The 26,575-nt window shown below is 40.6% G+C and overlaps 1 protein-coding gene across 3 annotated transcripts in view; it reads left to right on the forward strand.

The window, feature by feature from the left end:
* The window catches only part of LOC122801867 (occludin-like), a 171,592-nt gene that overhangs the window by 23,966 nt on the left and 121,051 nt on the right, over positions 1–26,575 (forward strand). For all 3 annotated transcript variants that reach the window (XM_044071526.1, XM_044071528.1, XM_044071527.1), the window contains exon 2: positions 4,932–5,052. In XM_044071526.1, the coding sequence (XP_043927461.1) occupies positions 5,000–5,052 (53 nt within the window). In that variant the 5' untranslated portion in view covers positions 4,932–4,999. The remainder of the gene's footprint in view (positions 1–4,931; positions 5,053–26,575) is intronic.

Here is a 26,575-nt window from a genome sequence, read left to right on the forward strand (position 1 = left end):
AAACCATCTTTAACTGCTACTTTATTATATATGTGCAGTAAGATGCAAATATACAGACGTGGATATGCTGAAAACTATTTGGTCTGTACCACTCTCATTACATTCAAGCTAAAATAAAAGTTCAGTAAGAAAGTGGGGAAAATGTATTAAAGGACCAGAGACACAATCCTAAATTTATACAAGTCTTTCCAAAAAGGAAGACTGATGGGTATCCCCTACAATTCACTTGTAATACATGACTAAAAACTCATAAACGTAGCAGAGCACATAAGTGAGTTTGAAGTTGCTGTACTAATAAATATAATTTGAAACCTAAGAACTAATAAAGAGCTGTGTGATGTTTGCAGGATCCTTAACCTACACTGTACTAAATTATTACATCCAACATTATACTCCTTAACTCGCATGTTTCACTTGTTCTTGGTCTTTATGGTAATCCTTGACTTGTGTCCTCTGGGATAACCAGGTACCATTTAATTGTCCTATCTCTTCAGTTTAAATAATTGCTCTATCGTGCATGCATGGAATGTGTACTTGGAGCAACTTGCTTTTCTGTGTGCTTTCTTCGTTTAGGTACCTGCTGCCAAGCTTGCACTTGCATGGCTTATTTTGATTGGCTAGCCCTACACTCTCTTACATTGCGCTTGGTTGTCCTGGCCTAAAAGGGTTGTCTGATCAGTCCACTTATCTAGTTATCATATATTAATAAATCAAACTCAAAGGTCACTCAACCCATGGTATTAAAGAATACTTTATACGAAACGACAGTTTGTATAACGTTGCATTTAGAATCATTTTGTACAAGGTTGGTGGGGGTACAAGGTGCATTGCTGCCTTGAAATTTCATGTAATCTAAACATTTTTAGATTAACACTTTTTAGATTCTGCTTTATGACTTTCAGAATTCAGGCATTTGTGTTCCTCAGAATTCTGAGGTAGGTTTGAAGTTGTTCACCTGCGCAGTTTGTGAAACCATGTCATGAGTACTGTTTAAAATTTTGGAGGCCTTACCCGAGTGAAGTTTTGCAAAAGGGTAACAAAATTATGCAGTTTACAGTAGATGATGGAGATAAAGTAACTTGATTTGTATATCTTGGGAGGTGGTGCTGTTGGGGATGACAGTAGAAAGGGAACAAGTGTATATACAATTTGAAGCGAAGGGAAAGTGGGCATAACATGAGGAGATATCTGTGGCAGTTAGTGCAGAGAATTAAGGCTGAGTTGTTTAACAATCTGGTTCATGTAGTCAGGGTTACAGGGTTTTATTCATTCCACCTTCATTTGAGTGCCAAGTGGCTCTGATCAAGGTACTTAACCAGATGGTGCTCGTAGGTCATCCCTGAAATTTAAGGTACACTTGTGTTTTACTGTGCTTACCTGGTTAACACATGTAGAAAATAAAATTTGTCTCACCAGAGGGAGGGTCTATATGCATGGACAGACTTTCTTGAGAAAACCGTGGATAAATTTAAAGAATGTATGGCAAAGGTAAAAAAATGATGTCCATGCAGTGTTAGTAGAAGTTTTACTTGTTCTCAGGACTAGATACTGGGTAGACTGATTAGACCAAGTAGACTTATCTGCCAACAAATGCAGTGTTTCATTAACCATGACAAAGCCTCGTGGTGGAGGTCATGACTGCAGCCATTTATTTTTATGTAATTTGCTCTTTCCCTTTTTCTACAGATCCCTCTTCCAGTTCTTCTGTCTCTTACAATGATCAATACTTCACTGATATAATGTACTGATGCTTTTTGTAGGAAGGATTGACTGTATCCTTCTGTTGCAGCAGAGATTTCATTCTCATTTAGTAATGTTGATGACTAATACTGTTAAGTCTTGCATGTTCCAAATTCCTGATTTAGGAGTTAAATATTTATTTACAAGGTTATTTCTGGCATACCACAGCCTGTCCAGTCTTACTCATAGTACTAAGGCCATGCTACTCCTTCTGTCTGTATTTTCAGCAGAATGAATTTAATTGCTTTAATGGTCTGAATTCCATAGTATAAACACATCAGTGGACATTCAGATGCCATAGAGCTGGAACACTTGTATGTTTTAAGGGCCATTTGCATATTTCCAATGGTTCTCCTTCAGAGGAGGTTTAAGGTATGATGCAGTGAAGATTCTGGTGTACCAGGGTCTTGATTTTATTTATTTTTTTAACCTATGTAGCTTTTCTGTGCCACCCCCCCCCCCCACCTTGTTTTGGTGCTGTAAATGTCTAGTTGAGCTCATTTTCTTTCAGGATGCCAGACAAATTCAAGTCCATTGCTCACTGGTTTGATATGCGCAGTCCTACTAGGCTGTGCTGTGAACAGTATTAATTTCACCCCAAATGTGGACATACAGGTGGACCCCATTTGTCCTAATACTGTAACTGTCTGCGTCATAAAACATGGAGCTTTATTAATGTCTGTCACAAGCTAAACCAGCAAGTAGAAGACAGTGCAGCAAATGTCTTTACTGCCCTCAATCTGATACCCTGACTGTACCCTCAATCTGATACCCTGACTGTACCCTCAATCTGATACCCTGACTGTTCCCTCAATCTGATACCCTGACTGTTCCCTCAATCTGATACCCTGACTGTTCTCCTTCTCAGGATTAAACAGTCAATTACAAATAAACTTGTGTAGTAAAGTCCTATAACTAATTACCCTAGCACAGTGTTTCTGCAAAGACAAGCGTGTTTGTTGTTTGGTTCCCAAAGTTGATTGCGTTTATAGTACTTCCTCTATTTTTAAATATTTCTGTCTTTTTCATTCTAACAGTGCACTGGAAGTGCCACTGAATTTGGGTTCTGTACCTCACATTCCCTAAATGCTCATTTACTCTATTTTGACTGTCCCATATGCCAGTTTTTCAATAGGCAGTGTGTGTGTGTGTGTGTGTGTGTGTGTGTGTGTGTATAAAATCTTATCCCACATAAATACCAGCTGAAAGCAAAGTGGCATTCATTTTTGGAGTTGCTCAAACTCTTTATATTGGAAAACGCCATGAAGTGTCCACATGGAAAGGGACTATTTCTGTTTTGTTTATGGGCATTGGTAATACTGTGACTCGTGGTCTATTATATTTTTAGCTCTCAGTACTTTGTAGTGAGGAGATCTGATGTAAAAATGCATCTGTTTTCTCTTTCCAAATTTTTCACCTATTTTACAGGAAACTAGTTTATGGTAACACAATGCATAACATCTTCAGAATCCATTTCTGAAACTCTTTTCCTCGCATTAAAATCATTTCTATGGGTTAAATGCCTGCTCATTTAATGCTTTGTCTTCTACCTTCTTTGATGGAACTTTTTCTGAATTGGTGACTATACTCATTTCACTGTTTTCAGGAGATGGTTATACCTTGCATGCCTTCAGTTTAATTAATCTGTCAGTAGGTTGCAAGTCTTTCCATTTCATGAGAATGTCCCCTGAAATAGCTTGCTTAGTAAGCCAGCAGAAATCCCTGACCCAACATTTTGATGTCTCTAAGCACAACACAAGATGCGATGATATGACCTCTTAATGATGTGGTAAGAAAATAAGCTTCTTGAAACTACTGACTAGCCTGCTCGGATAAAGTTTTCATTTTGTATTAGTTTGGACTTTTGAAAAGTGCATTGTTGACACTTCAAGCTATGTTGAAATTCTTGGCTGTGTGAGAAATGTGATATCTATTTGTAAATTGCATACCAATGTGTGTATGTATACACTTATTTTACTGTGTGTTTTAGCTTCATGCTCTGTGGCTGAAAAATACTGTTGGAATTGGGTGAATTTACATGGCTATCAAACAATACTGCTAAGTGGGAGGCTGTGGTGGTGCAGTGGTTAGCATTGCCGCCTCACAGCAAGAGGTTCTCTGGTTCAATCCTTGGCTGGGATACCTTCTGTGTGGAGTTTGCATGTCCTCCTTCTGGTTGTGTGGGTTTCCTGCAGCTGCTCCGGGTTGCTCCCACATCCCAAAGACATGCTGTAGGTGGATTGGACACTCCTAAATTGGCCTTAGGTGTGAATTTACATGGCTATCAACCAATACTGCTAAGTGGGTGGCCATGGTGGTGCAGTGGTTAGCATTGCCGCCTCACAGCAAGAGGTTCTCTGGTTCAATCCTTGGCTGGGATACCTTCTGTGTGGAGTTTGCATGTCCTCCTGCTTGTGTGGGTTTCCTCCAGCTGCTCCGGGTTGCTCCCAAATCCCAAAGACATGCTGTAGGTGGATTGGACACTCTAAATTGGCCTTAGGTGTGAGTGTATGTGTGTGTGCCTTCTGTGGAAGGTTGGGTGCCGGGATGGCAACTAGACACAGTATAAGTCTCTCCTGCCAATCATGAGCAGACTGGTGATCCGCTGTGGTGACCCCTAACCGGGAAAAGCCAAAAGAAGAAAAGATCAAACAATACTGCTAAGTGATCACTAATATTTTCATGGCTTTATTAATGCTGAAAGCCAGTACTTCAGCTATAAATGAAAGATTGTGAATGTTGTATATGGTTTTCTGCATGGTTTCTGCACAGCTTTAGTTCTTTGATAGTAATAAGCTATTGTGTAATAAAATAGCAAATTTTAAGTTCGCTACCCCTGGCCGAACAATTGTGATCTCCAACACACACCCCCCCTCCCACCATGTAACTAAGTAATGTCATCAGTTACTTGTCTGTGTGTGCCAGCTACTATTTCTGGGACATCGCCTGTTGTTTATTGATGTTTCTTGACTCTCTGGCATGCATCGTCATTTTGGACTTCTCCCAGCTTGAGTCGAGCAGTACCAGTTGACTCGTATTTCTTGGCAGGTCACCTCTTGAGAGATCACTGAATTCACACAGCTTGCTGGTAGGGTACTCTTGGTTAGATGTGATGAATACCAAAGTCCATCTGTGCAGACAATATACACATGTGAAATTTGTTTTCAGATATTTTTTTCTGTCACTTTTAGGTCAACGGAGGTGTCAAAAATTTGGAAAAATTGTTACCTGAGGAAGGGAAACTTTATATACGTCAGTCATGTCCTCAAGGCCAATTGACAGTCCCCCACCATATCATCCTGGAAGTGACTAGTAAGTAGCTTTTCCATTTTTTAATTGTCATGTGTGTAAGTGTTTTGTGGTTGTCTGCAGGTATATTTCGATTAATGCAGTATGTGTCTTGTTAAATTATTAGACCAAGACCACTTTCCATGCTGTGATGCTCAGAGTACTAAAGCCTGAATTATGACTCAAATAAGTCCAGAATGATGAGACCCATGCATTGAAGGAGCTTGCAAGGGAGGGTGGTAGTGAGTAGCTGAAGCTGGCTCTCCCACCTTTGGGTAGGGTGGTGGTTTGGTCTAGTGCATTGCTGACACCTCCTGAAAAGAGGAGAGAAAGTTGGTGTGTAGTGTGTGGGTGAGAGTATTTCTCTGTGCCGTGCCTGTTTTGTGTCACTGATTTCATTACGAGTGTGACAGCACAGTGAAGGCCCGTGTGCTGCTAAATGTACTCATCAGCTGCCAAGGGAGGAGAAGAAATCCCTTATTGTCTGGATGACTGCTTCTCAGTATGCATGGTTCTTCACCTGGTAGCTGTGAATAAATGGACACCATTTTTTTAAAAGGAGAAGCAGTAATGTAGTGAACTTAATGACTGGCTATGTGACTCTCAATACTGCTGCCAGCATGTGACTGGCACCACTGTGTTGTTCCATTTGAAGGCGAAAAGCCGAGGTACCAGATCGCAATAAACGCTTTACTGGCATGGTGCTGATTTCTTTTGTGTTTTACTTCGAATTTGCTGTTCTTTCATAAGTGTTTGTGGAATTGGTCAGGCTTATGAGTCTAGAATTCCCTGGATCTGTTGCTAAGCCACCCCTGTGGAGGAGGATAACTGTCGCGGTTTTCCATTCAGGTGGGACAAATCCTGTATTCAGGCTGTGATTAAATGAGGTGCCTAAGGGGGTTGCTAATTCCTGTTTTAGTTTTAGAATGTAGCCTGGGATGCCATCAGGACCCATAGAGGCTGTGTTTTTTGCCTTGGACAGAGTTTTGATGACCTGTTATTTAGATATATAGGATGTTGGGAGCTGTTGAAGGTATGGTTTGTGATATGTTTGGAGGGGATAAAGTGGAGAAATATTTCACCAAACCTGTCCGCTAGTAGGTTACAAGTTCTGCAGTACCAGTGTGTGTGATTATAATTTGTCACTAGTTCAGCACATGTCTGGGTCTTGCCTTTTAGACAATGGAAGCTTATGGTCATCCTTAACTGTGTTTGCTAACTTTTTCTTGAAGTTGCTCTTGGAAGATGTAAGTTTGTTTGTTTAGGCTTAGGGGGCACTTTTCAGTGCTGGGACCTCCCTTCAGTATTCTTGGACAACAGCTTCTTACTCTTGTTGTATAGTTTAAGCGAGATGTCCACCATGGTGGCTTGTTTGTCTTGACTTACTTGTGCCCTATCTGGCGCAGCCAGTTTATATATTTGTATGTGTTGGTACGGGGCATTGGCGTGTACTTTAGTATAGTTGCCAAGACCATATGTGGGGACCGGGGCTTGGAAATCCTTTATGCCAACCCCCCCCAGGAGGGTATAGTTGGCTTTAGTGAAGGTTGTTTAAAAAAAAAAGCGCATATGGCTGCCCTTTTAGGTTTTCAACAAGGTCAAGATGATCCATATTTAGCTTCTGTAAAAGTCTCAAGACTTTAAGGAATCTATTCCTCGTAAGGTCTCTTACATAATTACCTTACTGGGACTTGTACTTTTGTCTTGAAGTTGATTTGAGTCCGATTTCCTTTTGAGCCAACCATTACAGTGGAATTAATACTGTCCTGGAATACTTTCCATGGTGACTTGCCATTTTTTTCCAGGATAATTACGGAGTTACTTGCTCTTTGTTTTTCCTTTATTGTTTACCCTACAAGTATAGGGTATCCCATAGAACAAATCATTTCTTATGAAAGGTAGCTACCACAGCTGTTTTCTTTCCCTATTACTGTAACCATGTGGAGATCTTGTTACACTGCATGTATGTCCACAGGCAGCTAATGGACTACTTGGAACAAAATACTTTAGAAAAAAATGCTCGCCTGTTTGCTTCTTTTGATCTCAGGTATGAGAGCTTCCAAAATTACCTTGCCAGGTTGCTTTTCATACTTTGTTGTACATAATAGGCCCTAACTTGGAGTTTGAGGGACTCATTCTATTAAGCTACAATAGTTAGCCATAGCTTTTATTTCAAAATTGCACATTTGTACAACATCTGAGCAGCTGCTAGTTGGCTGTCCTTGAATAGGCTTGTGAAAGGCTTTAAATTAGATCTGATATTTGGGTCATGAGTCTCCTTGGTACTACTTGTCGGGATGTGGTGGCCAAGGGACAGCCCATTAGGAACAGCTTGATCCATGTCCTTCAGGTTATGGAGGATGGATGTTAACTTTATGTACTTACCATAGTAGAAGTGGGTCCTTCCTCTATAATGCCCTAGCCTCCCATTCTGTGGTATAGCTGAGATGGTGTCTGTCTTATAGTTGTGTATTGTCTATCTTGATGTGGCTACTTTGGATCTGCAGAGGGAAGTGGCTGTGTGCATTCTATGGTTGGGGGAAGGTGCTAAACAGCCTGGGAGAATTTGGAGTGCAGAGTTGTCCTAAAGCCTGAACCCTGGTTCTGCATGTTGCTGATATGTCTAAGCACAGAACGTTCGTTTGAGTTAGCATGGCTCCATACATTGCCATGCAGCATACAGTGGATAGAACTTTTTTTGTAGTTCAACATAATCGTTCTAACTGGAGAATATAGTCAGTCAGCATGAGGTAGAACTAGTAAAACTAGAGGTGTAGACAGTAAAGCTAAATGGTAGTTGTAATTGAGAGGGAACAGTAAAAGCCAGCCAAGTAAGAACAGTTGCAAATAGGAGAGCAACCTGAAAGCATAGCTTGGAAGGAGGAGCAGGGTGGGTGGGGGGCAAAAGAAAGACTGAGGAGGATAACTGACAAGGGAAAGTCCAAGAAAAAACACCGGTAAATGTGATTGATGTATTTGATGACTTGAAATGGTGCATCTGCTAGTCTGCTGGTTTGCAAGTCAGCTGGTAGCCTTTGGTCTGAGTACATTTCCAGTCTTTTGCTCACACACATTGTGAGGAAGGGTGTACTAACATCTGGAGACAGTGAGAAAGTAGCATCCCTTTATATATTGTATCCTATGTGTATCTGTCTTAGAACTGTTGGCTGATCGTAAGGTCCTGCTTGGAGTGTACCATTTTAAAGTGCTTTAGTAATACAAGGCACTTGCTGTTGTAAAGTTTATTGTATGACCAAAAGATCTGGGTGACTTATATGCAGCTGTGATCTAGTTATCTCAGTAGCCTTAAACTGGATAAGTGGTATGCTGTATATTGAGTTGTTAGTAAATCTGGCTGTACTGTTATGGTACATTTGAACTTTTTGCTCCATATGTAAGCAGACATGTCATTCAGGGTAGTGGATCCAAAGAGTATTCTTGAGATTGGTACAGCTGCTGCTAACATTTAGTGTGCTGACTGAATTGAGAACTGTTTAGGTCTTCTAGTTTTCAGGCGTTTGGTTCACATTGTATGTAAGAAAGTGAATGTATGTGTGAGTTTGTCACCGATGTAAATTTACAAATGTACAGATGTTTTTCTAGAGCCATTTTAGTAGAAGATGCTTCCAAGGCACTGAAGTAAGCCAAGTGCCTACCGCAGCTGAGTATGAGAGGTACGTAGCATATATTTTTTACTTGTTGGCATTCATTACAAAGTCAAAATTAGAGTCCCAGGGCTGCAGATTAGTAAAAGACCAATTTGACAAAAATGTATATTGCAGAACAAACTGTTACAGTAAGCAGCATTCTGCAGAAACTAGGCCGTCCTGTGTGTTTCCGCATATCAGTAACACTGGTGTTAAGATGGCCAGGTACCCATCGTTGCAGTACACTAGATACCACTGGTGATTTATATTTTGAAGTATGTTTGCCGCATTTAATTTGCTGTATCCTTCATGCTGGGTCATTGGGGACCCATGAATATGGTGAGTTGCTGACCCCCTTTGGATACCCTGTGTCGTACAAGTTAGTCTTTGTTGAAGACTTGTTAAGCCTTAAGTGTTCAGTACAGCTGTTCATTTCCCCTTCCCGGCGTCTGTCAAGTAGATCATTGTTGATCAGTGTAGGATCATCCCTGTGAAGGGAGCAAAAACAGGTTATGGGTGAGACAGTTGGCTAACTGACCTGGTTTTCTATCATTTCAGCCCATGGTGAAGTTCTGTTGTAGCTTACTGTGCCGTGTTTATGTTCTTTATTGATGGGAACAATTCCTGTAAACTGTAGAGTTGTGCTCTACAGTTTTCAGTCAAGAATCTGTGTGATTAATTTTAACAATTCTGTCATCAAATACTTTTACAAGATGTTATTGGGACCTGGTGAATGAGAGGCTGAGTTTTTGTGTCTGAGTTAGTGCTGTTGTGTAGGAGATTTGTTGTGTTAGTTGAGTGATAGGAGGTCTGTCATTTTTGAGTGATTTCAAATGGTAAAGTTAGTATAAACCATTTAAATGCAGAGGGCTTCACTAGTGTCTCCATCAGAGCAGCAATTTCATGAGCTCATATTAGATGGACTACAGTTTAGTGCAGTTTTGACAGACCTGACTACTTTTTTTCTGCTTTGTGTGCTGTTCTGGAATTCAACTATAGCTGCATTTCCCATTTGCAGAAATTTTTGCACCTGTTGCAAAGATGCTGGCCTGAATCTTTAACTTGGTGTGCGTTACTTCCATTTTTTTTTTGTAGTGTTTCCCCAGTTGTGTTAGTTCATGAGTAATCCATGTTTTGAGAGTAAACTGTTTTCACTATGACATGGGTGGCTTTTTTTTGTTTTGTTTTGCTTATAGGCTCGTAGGTGAGTACTAGTCTGTCATCCTTAACAGGACATTTTAAACCTAGCTGTGTTTCCCATTTGCCACCCAGCTGTGTTACCCCATAGATGTTTAATACTTGCTATAACTATATTTAAATACTACTTATTTATAGCCGACTACTTTGTTTGGGTCTCGCCACCAATGTATTGGTGTTTCTAATGTAAGGTGTTTCAGTTGAACACTGCCTCTGTCAGTTAGGAGGCTAGGGGGTCAGTCCTGGGGTAAATTTCCAATTTTATTCACAACAAGGCAATAATGGAGACAAAGGTATATCTGTAACAAAACCAAGTAGCAGCAAAGCAAAACAGAATATTCAAGCATGGTTAAAGTTCAAAAATTGGGTTTAATGAGTAAGAGCTTTCACGTCTACACGGCACTTCCTCAAATCAGAATACAAAGCTAAAACACTACACATTTTATACAATCTCAAATTTAAGAACAATTAAACAGCTAATGCTATAGGTCACTGTGGATGGAGTGGTAGTTGATTTTGGCTAAATTGTATTCCTCTTGTCTCCTTTAGAATATCTTAACACAGTATTTCAAGGTTTGCCCAGTAGCAGCTTTTCAGTTTTTTGGCCTATGAGCATCCTTCTGGTAAGAGGAATGTTTCCTAGATTAGTAGAGGTGGAGTCTAGCCTTATTTTATAGACTGTATTGGCCAATGAGTCGGGTAATTGCATCATTGTGAGGATACAGCTAACCTACTCTAGTGACATCTCGCTGGTTTGATAATATGAAGAAAATTTGTCGATCCTTCAGATCGATGAAGAAATCAAAAGTCTGAGAGAACCCTAAGTTTTGCTTAAATAATAAATCTTTGAAAAGACCCTTGTGCTATCCTTACTCCCAAGTTATAAGTAGTTTCTACTCAAATTGTCACTTTGGCGTGCCACTCCTGCACTTGTGCTTTTATTTCAGATGAGAATTCTTTTGTCCATCCAGACACTAATACTGCTATGTCCCTGATTATTTGACATGTGCAGGATTAGTAATACGATCGGTCTATTTTGTAATGTTGCTCATGTTTTTATGTTGGGGAGAACGTGTGCTAGTGCTAGAACATCTTGGTGATGTATGTAAAAGTGAAATCCACCAGTGCTTTAGATAAACACATTGCTATTAGTGGACGATGTCATGCTTTCAGATTTTTAGTTTTGCAAATATTAAATAAGGATTGGAGAGTTGGAGATAGCAGTATTACAGACGTAGCATAAATTTTAAATGGATAATCAAATTACAAGCTGATGAACATTCGGGTTTAAATGAGACTTGTTTTTTTTTTCTTCACTCTGGTGATGTGATCTAGATCATTATTGGGTTGTTCTTAATATGAGATTGTATAAATGTGTATTATGTTTTAGCTTTGTATTTTGATCTGAGGAAGTTCTGTGTAGGCGTGAAAGCACTTCTCTATTTATTAAACCTGGTTATTGGATTTTAGCCATGCTTGGTTATTCTGTTTTGCTGTAAATTTCTTATTTCCCATCTGCTGGTCCAAGTTACACTTGCATAATATCTGATGAAGCGTTGCAAGGACGTGAAAGCGCTTACTTTCCGGAACCTGTATTTCGTTGTGAATAAAGTGTGCAGTTTTAACATTCATGTGAGTTCATTTCAGTCGATGGTGCACCTCTTATTTTGTGAACTGTTTTGGGACTTTGCTGTTGATAAGGGTGCTTTACTTGGCAAGAAGTTTCTTCTTTTGTACACTTGCATAATATCTATTAAAAATATGTATTTATCTGGGGAGTCTGTTGCATAGTAGCAGTATCCTCTGGGATATGCATCTGCCCCTGTAAAGCATTGTTTATTCTGCAGAAGAGGTTGAGGTCTCTAGACCAGCTATTTATAATACAATTTTACTTTTTGATATTCAGTAGGTCCATTAGTGTATGATCTGTGGGTGCCATCTAAGCCAGGCAAAGGTCCCCTCTTAGTTGTCTGTATGAGACTTAGTGACAGGGCTTTGAGGCAGTCCATGTAGGTCCTGCCTTAGGCCTACTGTTTTTTTGTAAGGCACCTTTTGTGGATGCTCCAGTTGTTGCATATGTCTAGACGGGTACGTACAAAAAGGGGCATTTTGCTCTGGCCTAGCGAAAGCTGAGTAAACTGGGACAATAACCCCTCTGGACCTAGATGCGATCCCTTTATTTACAGGTTGCTAAATGTAGAAACAACGGCACAACATTGGGCACATGTTCAAAAGCTAGGGCACTATCGGTATAAGTTCCCAAATCCCCAACTACTGAGTCTACTGTTAGGGGTATATTTTCAATGTGATAATTTTCCAGGGTGATTTTCCAAATAAGAAAATAATGCACTTTTTAGCATTGTAGTTTTGACTTTGATGCCCATTATTTCGGGCAAGCCGTTTGCAGTGCACAGACTTGGTCAACTATAGGTCCTTTGTTTGCTTTTTGACATCTGAGAAGTAGATCCCAGAACAGAGCCCTGTGGAACCCCACTCCTGATGGGCCTTTTAGATGAGGTGACTAGCCTTATCCTGAATGTGTCCCATCTATGTGCCAGTTTCCAATCCATCAGATGACAGAGTTGTAGTTTGACAAACTTTTATCTGCAATGCCTGAGTGGAGTATACAGTAAACTCTCTCAGTTAATCGGAACTCAAGCAACCAGAAAAAGAAATACAGTACAATATTCATGTGTTGCACTTTGCCCCCCCCCCCAGCAGAAACATACCTTAAGTGTTTAGAGCTTGAGTTTTAAAAATGAAGATGGGAATACATTCCCTCTCTTCCTAACCTAAGAACAAGTCATACCAAACAAATAGTATATGGTACAGTATTAGTTGGGCCTATTTTTTGGGTCTATATTGCAACATCTAACACTTTTTTTTAAAACGGCGAACAATGTTACATCGACACATTTTCAGTGAAAGCTGAAAAATGTTGAATCCAAAGAACAACGATTTCTTTCCTAGGGAAAGAAATGGCTGTTCCAACCCCCGCAAAAAAAAAAAAACACATTACACACTTCCAAACACATACCAAATCCTAATTATACCTCCCAAAAACCAGTAAACAACTAAATACACATATGCACATAACCCAAACATACATTTAACGAAAACATTTTAAACCATATGCACTTAACTTAACCCGCACCCTAACCCTAGGGTCAGTAGCTCTCGCACATTCACATAAACCGCTCCAAACACATACTTACCTTAACCCTAACTCTACCCCCCCAAAAAAAAAGTAAACAACTGAAAAAACATACACACGGAACTCAAAACCATACATTTAACATCAAATATACAAAAGTAAATACTTTCATACATATGCACTTACCTTAATCTGCACCCTAACCCTAAGGTCAGTAACTGTTGTACAGTCATGCTCTGGAGCTGTACCGGACAAGGGACCACACTACACTTCAGAACACGGCAAAACAATGAAGCGGTCAAGCGACTTCTTTCACAGGGAAAAAATTCGCTGAACAGCCGCTTTGCTGTTTTGCCTGTTCTCTCTACATGTCGATGAATACGCATTCGACATAATGCATTTTCGTTGAACTCATAGGAACCCCTATTTTTTAATAGCAACACTCAAGCAACCAGAAACTACAATTATCTGGCATCTACCAATCCCCATGGGTGCCTGTTGACCGAGAGTTTACTGTAGTATCAAAAGCCTTGGCCAGGTCAAGGTCTGCATTGTGTACGGTCTTCCTTCATCCATCGCTTTGACTTTTGACATGCCTTGACAAAACCAAATTGGGATGGGGCCAAGTGTTTGGAAGTTTTCCTATGCCCTTATTGATTAGCTCCATGATAATTACTATCCCATAAGTCTGACCAAACCTCATCATTAGACCATGGAAAGAATGGACAAGTTCAGTGTCTTGTTCAGGGCTATGAGTGTTGCTTTCCTCCATTCACTTGGTATGAAGCCAGTTTGGAGGCTGAGGTTTAAAAGTGTTGGCATATAAATATCTTGTTTTATGCTGTTTATAATGCATACTGGGATATTGTCAGGCCACACAAGCTGCATTTTGGCCTTTGAGAGTGCCTGCAGGACTTGGTCATGTGTGATAAACTGGGCTACTTTTATTTTTTCCCCAGTTTTGGGATTTAATATTTTGTAATGAAATTATTCCCCCCCCCCATTAAAACTTGTGAAGCATGCTGTTTTTCTGTTAGTCTGAGGAACCAGGGAATCAAGTACTCTAAGGATGGTGTAGTGCAGTGTTTCGTGCACAGTTTTTAGGGCCAGGACTAAAGGCCATCTGCTGAGTTGCTGTTTTAGTTTGCAGTACTAGAACTGGAGAACGGTTGACTTGGTATTGTCTAGTTTATATACAAACCTAGTTTTGTGTCGAATTCTGTGCAGTTAATGGATGATTACTTAAATTGTCTTCCTTGTGGCAGGAGTATGCTCCCCTTTGCTGGTTGAGCGATGCCCGTTATAGGCATTGTTTGGTTTATTAGCGAGTATACAGTCATGTTTTGATAGTTCCAGTGTGTTTCCTTTCCTGCCTAGGATAATAATGAGATAAGTGGAGCCAAATAAGCTAAATGAGAGGTCAGTGTTTCTATATGTTCCTTTCTGTCGACCAGTATTTGTTTTCTGGTGATTTTGTGAGCAACCACATGAACAACAAATGTGGAGGTATTTGTCTTTGCTATTGGAATCCTTACTGTCTCTATTTATGTGCTGTGGGGCTGGTGGGTTGCATAGTTACTATTTTAGCTTTGGATTGTTTGATGTTTTAGAATGACTATACATTCAGACCATTCTGGCCTTCCCTAAACAGCACTCTACATTTAGTGCAAACTGGTTTGACAACATTCTGGGTTTCGGACCTTTTTCACTGAAACAGATAACATCAGCTTTGCATATTTCTGTCATTGCATGAATTTCAGATGGTTCTAGCATTTTTCAATTCATTAGATAAACAAGAACTTGTCATTAACTGATAACATCCCTTCATATTTATAGGGGTAGGCCGGCTTGTTTCTAGATTGAACATGGCCATATCTTTTGTACAGCAAGCTACTTAAGAGCAGGGCCATTAGAAAACTCTCAAGATTTTTTTTTTTTTTTAACCAAAAAATACAGAAATATGTCTGTCTTTCGGCGTTTCCCAGTTAGGGGTAACCACAGCGGAACTCCAGTCCGCTAATGATTGTTAGTTGATTTTTACATACAGAGTTACCAGCTCTGACTCGCAACCTTCAACAAAGATATGCCCATTCACGAAGGTCTCCATGCAGAAGACGCTCTAGCTGAGAATCGAACCGGACAGCGTCTTGCTGTGAGGCGACAATGCTACCGCAGCACCACCACCGCGGGTTAGACACCAAAAAATACAGAAATATATTTTGTAAAAATTGTCAATGTTGCAGTCTTTCGTACCCAATCCCTTTTATCCTCTAAAAGTTTGTTACAATATGTACTACAGTTTGTATTAGTCGGAGTTCACTAGACCAATGTGTTGGTGCTCTCATTACGAGTCTTCCTAAAATACAGTGCTGACTAAACTTTGGCAAGTACCTTTTCATTGTTGAGCATTAATTTGGGTAGTCTAACTTGAACAGATAGAGTGGAAACGTAATTACCTGAGCTGTTTTTTTGTCGAAAAATGAATTTATATGCAAGTTTATCTGTTGCTCAGTCCTGACTAATTTAGCAGTAACCTTTAATTCCCAAACCTTCAGTTTTTGGGATACAAGGGCTAGAAACTGTAATAAGAGCACTGCCTTAATGAAAATGACCCCGTAGCAAAGGCATTGACACTCCTTTCTGTACATTTTGTTAAGCATGTGCTCAGCAGTCATTTAAACCTCACATGTATTTAAATTAACATTTAGAGTTGGCTTTAAAGCAGGAAAAATAGGCTATATATGTGTCATGCATATTGCCTTATCTGTAAGAATGGGGGAATAGTTTCTCTTTCTCTCACCTTTTCAGTTATCTGTCATTGAAAAGCTCTTTGCTTGCCTGTTTTAACTCCAGTTTCATGTGATAGTTAACATATAGCCTGAAATGAAAAAAACAGGTATAGAATAATTTAAAAAAAATTGTATACCTGGCTTTTCTCATGTACTAGCATTTTGCTAAACTATTGCAGTCCTTTGTTAGTTATATGTTGCAGCATTTTAGCCAAAATAGTGCCCTAAATTATACAAAAAGCAAGTTGAAAATTTTGTGGAAGAGCATGATAAAAAGTGCCGAAAAAGTTTGTGAAATTTTTTAATGGTGCTGCTTAAGAGTTCTCGAAAGGTGTTCCTGTTCAATGCTAGGAGTCTAAACAAAAAAACTAGAGGCTCTTTTTACCCTAGCGAATGCTGGTGTCTGTGTGGTCACTGACATTGTTTAAAACCCCGGAGAGCACACCAACAGTGCTAATTTATTCCTTCTACACATTTAGGCCAGCTACTTCAGAGGCAGGGACTAAAGGTGGAGGTGTCTATTTACATCAGAGATGAATATACTTCAAGGCTGGTCAAACAGAACAATATGCTTGAGCTGCTCCATGTTCAAATCACCATAGGAAAAACCCAATACCACTTCCTTGCAAGCTATACATTCCCCTCTATGACCCAGGAAAAACCCATACCATGTATTTAAACTAGTTAGAAACACTAACCATCCAACCCAGTACCGTTATTCATGGTTGACTTTAATTACCCCACTATTAACTGTGAATCTTGTACTATGTACATACACGGAGAGATTCCTGGATTTTGTAAACAAACTCCCTGGCGCAGATGGTCAGTACACCAACCAGGGGTGCAATCATACTGGAACTGGTCCTCACTAATATGGGAGAGTGCTGCACACCCCCTACTGTAATGCCTTCCCTTCAAAGGAGACGTTTTGTGGTCTGACCTTAAAAGTAAAAAATAAAATCTGGACCCCCAGCTCAACCTGGAATATTAAGGAACCTATTCTAAGGCTAACCTTGAGTTGTTAAGTGAAAACCTGGCAAAATTCCAAGCCCCCCATAAACCCTGAGAATACTGCTGCCTTTGCAGAGCTGTTCATAGAAGCCCTGTACAACCAAGTTAATAGTTGCATATAGGTCGCTGTACCAACCAGGACGAAGTACAGAACTAACTCGAACAAGCCACACTGGTGGAATCACAAAATCAATGGGCTGTATAACAGGAGGAAGAAAATCATGGCAAAAATGAGGAGGTGCAGCACCCAGCAATATGAAAGCACTCTAATCAAACTAAACCAACAACTCCGAGGACAAGTCTACCAAAGCCCAAATTGAGGTAGGTTTGGCCTTCCAGGCCATGGACAACCACAAAGCATTCTTTAGCTATGTCTAACCTCAGGCAATACACAATTGCATATTGAGCTCATTTTAAATGGAGCCACCTATACTGAACTGAAGACTTGGCAAACCTCTTTGCTGATAATTCAGCTCCAAGTTTACCCCTCTCTACCCCCTCAACCTGCCCTCAGGAAATGCCCTCAAATATAACTCCCCCTACTAACACTAGGTTAACTGGTCCATTTAATGCTCCAAGACCAAGAACACTGCATGGCCCAGAGAAAATCCCAGGATGCCTTCTAAATAACATGAAATGACCAGTCAGGGCCTCTGGAATTACTATTCAACTGAAGCCTCCAAACAGGTTTCATGCCTCATGAATGGAAAAAAGGCAACAGTTATCTCTCTGCACAAATGTGGGCCATCTGCAGACCCATAAGTCTCGCTAGTCTTGTATGTAAAACTATGGAAACAATTATGGAGATGATCAACAGAGATGTACTAAACCTCTAGACACTGGACCCAACCCAGTTTGTTTTTTGTCAAAGGCAGATTATGCCTACTCAGCCTGGTGGACTTCATTGAGAAGGTCACCAAAGCAATGGATGAGGGCATAATCATTCACACTACCTGTGTTGACCTGGCCAAAGCATTTGACACAATACCCTACTCTGGCATTGTTGAAAAACTCTAGGTTGGGTACAAAACCTGTATGTCACTCGGTGGATAGCCAGCTAGCTCACAGACAGCACCCAGGAAGTTAGAAATTGAGTCCACCTCTATAAAGAGGCCAGTCACAAGTGTAGTACCTCAATGTTAAGTCCTTGGGTCACTCCTTTTTGGCATTTACTTATCAGATGTCAAGGCCAATGTCCTTGGTCTCTGGCTGACTTAATTTGCAGATGATTGCAAATTAGGAGCTGTCACTGATACACATGTTCTCCAGGAGGGGCTGACACGGGCAAACAACTGGAGTCAGAGCCATGAACTAAAACTAAATGCCAAGAAATGCATAATAGTATCCCTTGGGAAGTCCTCCATCCCTGGTAACCATCATATTGACAACACATCCCTTAGAGTTGACCCAGTAGTTAGGGACTTAGGGACACACACGGTAATCCTAGCCTTTGACCATCATGTGTCTGCAGTGATGAGGAAATCATTCTATGTTGTGCAACTTGTAAACAAAGGTATGGCATCTTAAGTAAAAGGAAGTCATTGTTCCACTGTATTCAGCATTCATCAGACCTATAATTGAGTTCAATGCCCCCTTTGGTATGTACCCAACCAGGCATAACTAACAATTGGAGCATCCACAGAGGTCCCTCACTAAAATAATACAGGGCTTCAGTAAAATGTCCTATGCAGACCGCCTCAAGGCCCTATCCATGTATTTTGTCTCCTACAGGCTTTTGATGGGAGAACTATGACTGGCATACAGGGCATGGTCATACCACACTCTGATAGAACTACTGCATATCTACAAAATAAACACCAAAATTACCCATTCTGAAGACTTCCTACTTGCCTATGATACAAGTAGGACCTTCTGAGAGAGGTGTGTATCCCACAGACTGCCAAGTCTTTGAAACCGGCTCCCCATCCATGTGAAGCAGAGTTCTTCCCTAACCCAATTCAAGTGCAACTTGGACAGTTGGATGGGAAACTGGGAATTCATCCGTAGTCTGGCACATATGCCTCTCTGGACACAAGTAACATGTAAATGGTTAATCTCCCAGGTCCTTGCTTACACTTATCAAGGGTATTTTAACTTGTCAGACATTTGGGATGCATGGATAGGCTTAAAAAGGCCATTGTGGTAGTTAGCCTAGTAAACACCTATGAACACCTTTACAGCTCCATTTATAATAAGAGGGCAGTTGGAGAGCTGTATGCAGTCCTGCCCTCTCTGAATGCCCTGTGCAAGTCTTCTGGAGGAGATGCTGCAGATGCAAAGGAGTAAGGATAAAAGGATGAAGGCAGTAACCCCTCTCTCTGTCCCTCTGTCTCTCTCATTGGGGGTGTATTTCCAGTAGTACTTTGGTATGTGGGAAGACTGTACTTCACTTGTTAAAATTCAGGGATGGCTTTGTATAAGTACAGTACCTTGGAGGCCTGTCTGCACAGAAGTGGGTGTGGCCTCAGTGATTGACTGGTGAAACAGGCGTGTCATGATAGACAGCCGTGCAGATTTCAGTGCGACATGTATACATTGACTGTTGATCATGCATACATTCATTGCTGTTGATCATGCATACATGTGTTGCTGATTTGTGGAATAACTAAGTATTTCTTTTCTTCATTTTTGCAGGGGGGCAAGCACCCCTGAACTCCCAACCCCACCCAGTCCAAGACTGTGGTACATTGAAGAAAAGGGTAAACTATGAATAGACCATGAATATTCTTGCTGCTGTCAATATGAATATTAGTTTACTTTTCTAAGACATCACCTAATAGTGGATGAGGTTTAGGTGAGACTTGCTACCGAGTATTCTGCTTGGTACTGTTCGAATATGAAACCTCAGGGAGTATTACCATTCCCCTTATCTATGTTCTAGGATTGTGAGTGAAAAATAAGCATTCCCAGACGAAAGTAGTGGGGGGGGGGGGGACTGGGTAGTGGCTAAAATGTCATCTTTATCATTTAAGACAGAAGGCCATTAAACGTAACACTTGTATGGCCTGCCCCATACAGGTAAAATAGCATCAGTAGAAAATTAAAATGCAGAGCTCAAATTGTTAGAACTAGCAATAAGGAAGGAAATGAGATCTGAAAGTAGCTTAAAAGAGAACACCCGGACATCGTAATTCTGCTTGTCTACACAGCTTTTCTTCCTATTTTCTGATCCCAAAAAAAATGAAATCAGTATAGAAAATATGACTGTTTTGCCTACTTCTGTGCTGCAACAGAGTACAGTGAAAGACATCCCCATCAGAATAAAATCACACTTTGTAAATAGACACCCAAGTCTCCAGATACCTTACGTCAGTGAGACTACTAAGAAATTGTAGACTTTTCTTCAAATTACCTGCCCATGAACTTGCATTACTCTGTCATTGTTCTTCTGCCTTCCTTACAAGGGTGGAAGCTGCCCATAATGTGACATCGCATACAAAATCTGGCATGGAATGCCTACAAGAACTTTTTTTCACTACCCGTGTTTCCAAGACGAGTGTTTTTGTGTGTGGATTTATTTTCAGTGATTCCATCTGTAATTTACTTGGCAAGACAGTTAGAATAACGTTACAGCCTTTTAAGTTACTGGCATGTTTTGTTTAGTTGCAGTTTCTTTTTTTTTTTTTTTCTGTCTGCGTTCTGCACCATCCGTAAAGTGCTCATATGTTTTTCTTCCATTTGCCCTTCCACTTAGTCTGCTACCCTATTTATGTAATGTTTATTTATGCTTCTTTGCAGAATTGTGTTTACCGCACAGACACACATGGATTCTCAAGACCATTTACTGCATTGGAACTCCTACATAGGTGCCTCTGACTTCTCACTGGTAAAAGCTGTTGTCCTTTATCCTTGGTAGGTGCTGGATGTCATCTTACACAGTTCCCCAACTTCCTCTGTGTCCCTGCTTCTAAGATATCCTCTAAAGTATTTTTTCTTGACATATCAAAATGTTTAGTTTCATTGACTGTAAACATATTTAAATATCTTATCTTGATCCTTTGACCCCCCCCCCCCCCCCAGACAAAGGTACAATTGTGCAGCATGCCATATGGAAAATAGTATAGTAGGTTATTGTAAGAAATTATTTAACAGTATCTAGTAAGGGAGAAAAACTGATTTGCTTTTATGGCAGGCAATTCCAGGCTTGCTTCAAAGGTGTAGAAGTAGGGCATACGTGTATATTAGAAAAAGTTGGACGAGATGAGGCATTCAAGAAAAAGTTAATTATACTGATATGCCATTTGTATGAGTAACACAAAAGGGGTTTGAATGTTTCCTGTCAGTTGGAGGTTGAAATTATAATGCAGCAAATATTCAAATGACATTTGAGAGAAAAAGTTGGGAGGAGTTGGAATGGAGTTTGTAAGCAATTTTGAGCTGGTCCTGAGTTCATCCTTTCCTTGGCAGATAAGAGATTTACTTTATTGATTTGCACTTCAGTAACTGTTTACAATGCTACTGCTTTAATTTTGCATTTTTTTCCTTTGTCATCCTAAAGGTCCCCAGTACTTCGAATTGTCTTGTCAAGGTAGTTGAAGTTTTGTTCTAGCATTACACACTCGAGCAGTCTTTCTTGGTGTTATGACATCGAGAGGTTAGTAGTGCCCTGTACAGACAGCAAGAAAATATATTTTTTCTTTAAAACTTCCATTAGAACTGAAACCTGTAACTTACTGTGGCTAAATCAAAGCAATTGTGAGGAGACTCACTTAAAGCAGCTAGTTTGAATACTAAGCACTCAACTCACCACAGTCTAATCTAGTTAAGTGCCAAACCCTAGAGACCACTCGATGAGACCTTCCAGTCCGTGACGTGCAGTAGCACACCCAAATATTTGTCTGGACAACATGGATGTGAAATTTCCAAATTTCTCCATAACCAGCTTTGTAGATATGGACAGTGTAAGTAGTCTGATGTTCACAGACAACTATTTAACTTTTTTTTTTTTTTTTATGCACATGTACAATTTCATTGGAGACAAAAATCTTAACATACAAACAAGGTTGTCAAGAACACGCACTATATCCACCACACAGTGTTCCCCACTCATAGACCAACCTATGCTGAGGCACTAAAAAGCAATCTTCCAAAACCTCAAAATTACCCAGAACTCTTGTCATAGGGAACTCCATTGTATGACACACACACATGCCCACTCCCCAGAAAGAAAAAGAAGATAACTGCTCTTATCTGGTGCCAAATTATGCATGCACTCAAGTTACTACAGCACAGATACTAGTATGATTCTATCAGTGACCATGTGAGCATTAACGGCCTGAGACATGCTTCCTTGGACTATATGAAGAGAGCTATTCTCAATATCTCTAAATGTGTCTCTGGCAAGTATGTGCCTTGCATGGTTAACGGATCACATTGCACCTGCTTCCTCTAGGCTTCCAAATTTTAGTTAAAACTTTATCCACCCTTTGGACCCCCCCCCCCCTTTTTTTTCTTCTTCTTTGGGCAATGCCAAATTGACAAACCTATCAACGTAGCAAGTGAAACCCAAAGGTGATATGCTTAATGCTGGGAGTCTAAACAAGAAACTCCAAACCCTGCAAGCTCTCTTTCACTCTGGAGAATATAGACATCTGTTCAGTTACTAAGGCATGGTTTAAATCCACAGAAAGTACTCCAGCAGTGCAATACTTCAGTGCCTTCCACACATCTAGACCATCAGCTGCACAGACGGGAACAAAAGGTGGAGGAGTCTCTGCCTATATTACCAACAAGCATAATTCTACATTCGTTAAACAGAATGGTGCCCTGACATTTTATACACCTGCAAATCATGATATACAAAGTCACATACCATATCACAGCAAGCTATAGGTCACCCTCTATGTCCTTAGAAATCCTGTAGCTTGTACCTAGACTTACTGGAGATTTAAACCAAAAACCCAAGTCTGGGAGACCTTTAACTACCCCTCTATATACTGGGAGATGTACACTACCTTGCACTTGCAGGCACAAGGATTTCTGGACATTTTATTGATGCAAATAACCTTGACCAGATAGTGTGCACACTCTCCAGATGTTCAAAAATACTGGACCTGCTACTAAAGTATGGGAAAGCCCCCCAACACACACACACACACACACACACACACACACACACACACACACACCAGTGTCATGGTGTGGTTGGACCATAAAGCTGTCACCTTCAAAATAATAATTAACTCCTTAACCCCAGCAAACCCTGTTAAGTTAGCAACTCTTCCAAAGCAAACTGCATTCTGTTAAGCAATAGTATTTCAAAATTTAGTGACCCTCCCAACCCAGAGTTCACAACAACCTCTGTGGAATTGTTCAGAGACCCTGTACAATCCATGTAAAAGGCTGAATAGAGGCTGCTATACCTACTAGAAGTAAGCCCAAAGCAAACTCTTAAAAACAAACTGCACTGGTGGAGTCCTACCCTTAATAGTGTTTGTAATAAAAGGAAAAAAGTTGTGGCTAAAGTCAGGAATAGCAACTCCATAGGGATAGTTTTGTAGTTTTAAACTAAACGGGAAACTAAGAGGACTAAAGTCCTACAAGGCCATTTACAAGGTCAAGAGATGCCAAGGACAACCACAAAGCCTTGTATAGCTATGCCCAAAAACTCAAAGCAGCACACATCAGTGTGCTGAACTGGTGGTCATTGGTGCCACCTTCACATAGCAGAGCGACTTAGCAAATTAGTGGCTGGCTGACTCAGCTCAACCTTCACCCTTTGCTCCCACTGCCTCCCACCATGAAATACTTGCTAGCATAACCCCCAGCTGTCAACAGGAAGCAGGTCCTAGTGATGCTAACTAAAGCCAAAAACATAGCATCTGTGGCCCCCAACAATATCCCAACTTTCCTGCTAAATAGCTGGAAACATGACGTATCAGGACCTCCTGTGTGTCTCTTCAACTATAATTTCAAATGGTCTTTTTGTACCCTGAGAATGGAGGACTGTAGTGGTTATTCCACTTTGCAAAGGTGGACCATCAGCTGACCCTGGAAACTTCAGCATGTTAGTCTTGCTAGTCTAATATGCAAAGCCATGGAACAAATTATCATGGAAATGAACAACAAACTGCATATTAGACTAGCAAGACTAACATGCTGTAAAGCCATGGAACAAATTATCTCGGAAATGAACAACAAAGACATAGGCAACCTTTAAACATTGGGCCCACCCCAGATTGGCTTTGTCAAGGGAAGATCATGCCTATTGACCCTGGTGGACGACTTTGAGAAGCTCACTAAGACAAAGAATGAGGGGAAAACTGTGCATTTAACTTGCCTGGACCTGGCTAAGGCATTTGATAAAATATCACACTCTGGTATAGTTGACAGACTTGCCAAACAGGGCATAAACCCCTGCATAACTTGTTGGATTGCCAGCTGCCTTACGTATAGGACCCAGAAGTCAGGATTGGTGATGCCACCTCCACTTAGACTGGCCACCAGTAGGGTACCTTAGGACTCTGTACTGGTGCTTTTCTTATTTGGCATCTGCTTCTCTGAGGTAAAGGCTAATGTCAGGGGCCTTTGGCTGACTGAGTTAAATGTATGCAAATTGGGAGGTGTCATAGATTTCCCCCATAACACAAACATCTTACAAGAGGGTCCAACACAGACAAATGACTGGTGCCAAAGTCCTGGTCTAAAACTTAATGCTACCCAGGCTAATTACTCCACCCACCTAAGCGTTGACCCAGTGTTTAGGGATCTGGAAACCTACTTGGACAGTAAGCCTGCCTTTGATATGTGGCCAAGGTAGTAAGAAAATCATTCTGTCACCCAGCTTGGAGCATAGCATGGCATCCACATCGGAGAGAGACCTAGAGCTATTTATTTGGCCCTTTTCAGCCCCATGATTGGTTGGGTACATGCTGAAGGGGGCATTATACTTTAACATATGCAACAGTTGGAATGCCCACAGAGGTTCCTTGCCTGTTGAACCCAAGATATAAACACATTGTCCTAAATGGATAGCCTTAAAGCCCCATCTATATACAGGTTACAGTAATGCAGTTTATGCCTAGCGTAGAAGGGATCCATGGATCCAGTTCTGATTTGTTTTTATATCTGTGCAATGGGTCAAACGGCATCAGTTTCACTAGATCCAGGGATTTAAATTTTGCTTGTGATGTATGTAAGGCATGTTGGTCAGACTGGGTCTGAGGATCCCCATCCTCTGGATGGAAAATCGACAGTTCACCTTTGGTCTGCCCCCCTTATCTCTGATAGTATTGCCCAAACTAAAATACCCTCCACATAACCTCTAGAAACCTCCTTGCATACCCCCTCCTAATAAATGATGTATAGGGACACAATTTTGTTGAATTGCATGGCTAGGCTTATAAAGGCCCTGTGGTCCTTAGGCTAGTATAGAACTACAAACCTATGTAATTTTAAAAGGAAAGATAAGAGCATGGAGGGAAAAGAATATTACAGGATGAAGTAGTGTCAATGTATTTCTCAAGGAAAAGCGGAAGAAAATGTATAAAGAGAATTATAAGTGTAAGCAGCCTTTGAGATGAGTGTAGTAGTGGGGTCTTGTCACTAACTGTGAATGATTTTTACAAGGGGTTGTCACCTGATGCAGCCTTTTTTTTTTTTTTTTTTTTTTTAGAAAGAGAAGTTAAAAATATCAAAAAGGGAGGCACAAGCATTTTAGTTTCTTAGGGGAGGAAAAGCCACATGCTTCCCCTGGAGATGTCTGTGGTTCCCAGTTGGTTTAACAGAACCATTCACTGAGTAAAATTTATACTTTGCATTTGTAATCATCATCACTGTGACGATGGTGCTGGAGGTGGAAAGTGAATGCTGTCAAAAGGTGGCAGTCACCCATTCACTTTTATGTGGGTACTACAGTGCAGGCTAGTCCACTGAAGTTGTAGGGGTGTGTGACGGTGGGTGTTTGGACATGTGGGTATGTGTCTGTAGGGGCATGAAAAAGGCTGCATGAATTTGTGTTCATGCACATGTGTGTTTGTGTGTGCCTGCCTGGATAATTTATAGTAGTGCAGCTTGGTAGAGAGTCTTGTTTGTATTTGCCTGGATGGTCATGTTACTCTTGATAAGAGATCATTGGTTTGTGTGCGTGGGTTTACGGATGACTGTTTCTTTGCATGAGTTGAGTGGATTTGTTTGTGGATGATTGGAGGTATATGTGCATGCATGAATGGGTTGCCTTCGCTAATGCAATGCATGTCTGCTAGGGAGAACACTAGCTTGATTGGGTCTGACGGTACAGTGTTTCACTGAGAGGTATGGTAAAGAGTTGCTAACTATCTTTCTCGTTATGGCTATATGGTATCTTTGAATCAGAACTTCTCTCATGCTGATTGACCAACCTGTGTTGTGCAATTAGTGTGGGTGGAGAGAAAGTCTCTGAATCTTGCTGCCTAGAATAGATGACTATTGCCTTTTAGTATAGATTTAACAAATCCAGCATACATACATGCATGCAATTCAGAGGGTTGCTGTTGTCATGATCTGTAGAGGACTGATCATTACTTGTAATGCTGGGTAAAACTAGTGTCCATAATACCTATCCATTAAGTCCACATGGGACCATAAGCATTCTATATTTTGTACTAGCCAAGACAATATTTCTGTTTTTTTTTTGTACAGAGTAAAGCCTGCTACATTCTGCGTATTTAGAAAAGCAGTCAAAACCATGTAAATGAGGCTAGAGATGGAGCCCTTGCACTTCCTTTCTTGAGTGTGTTTTGTATTCAATTATCTTATTAGAATTACAGAAT

This window comes from Protopterus annectens, chromosome 5.part0, assembly GCF_019279795.1.
Source record: "Protopterus annectens isolate FY-2018-M chromosome 5.part0, PAN1.0, whole genome shotgun sequence".
NCBI lineage: Eukaryota > Metazoa > Chordata > Ceratodontiformes > Protopteridae > Protopterus > Protopterus annectens.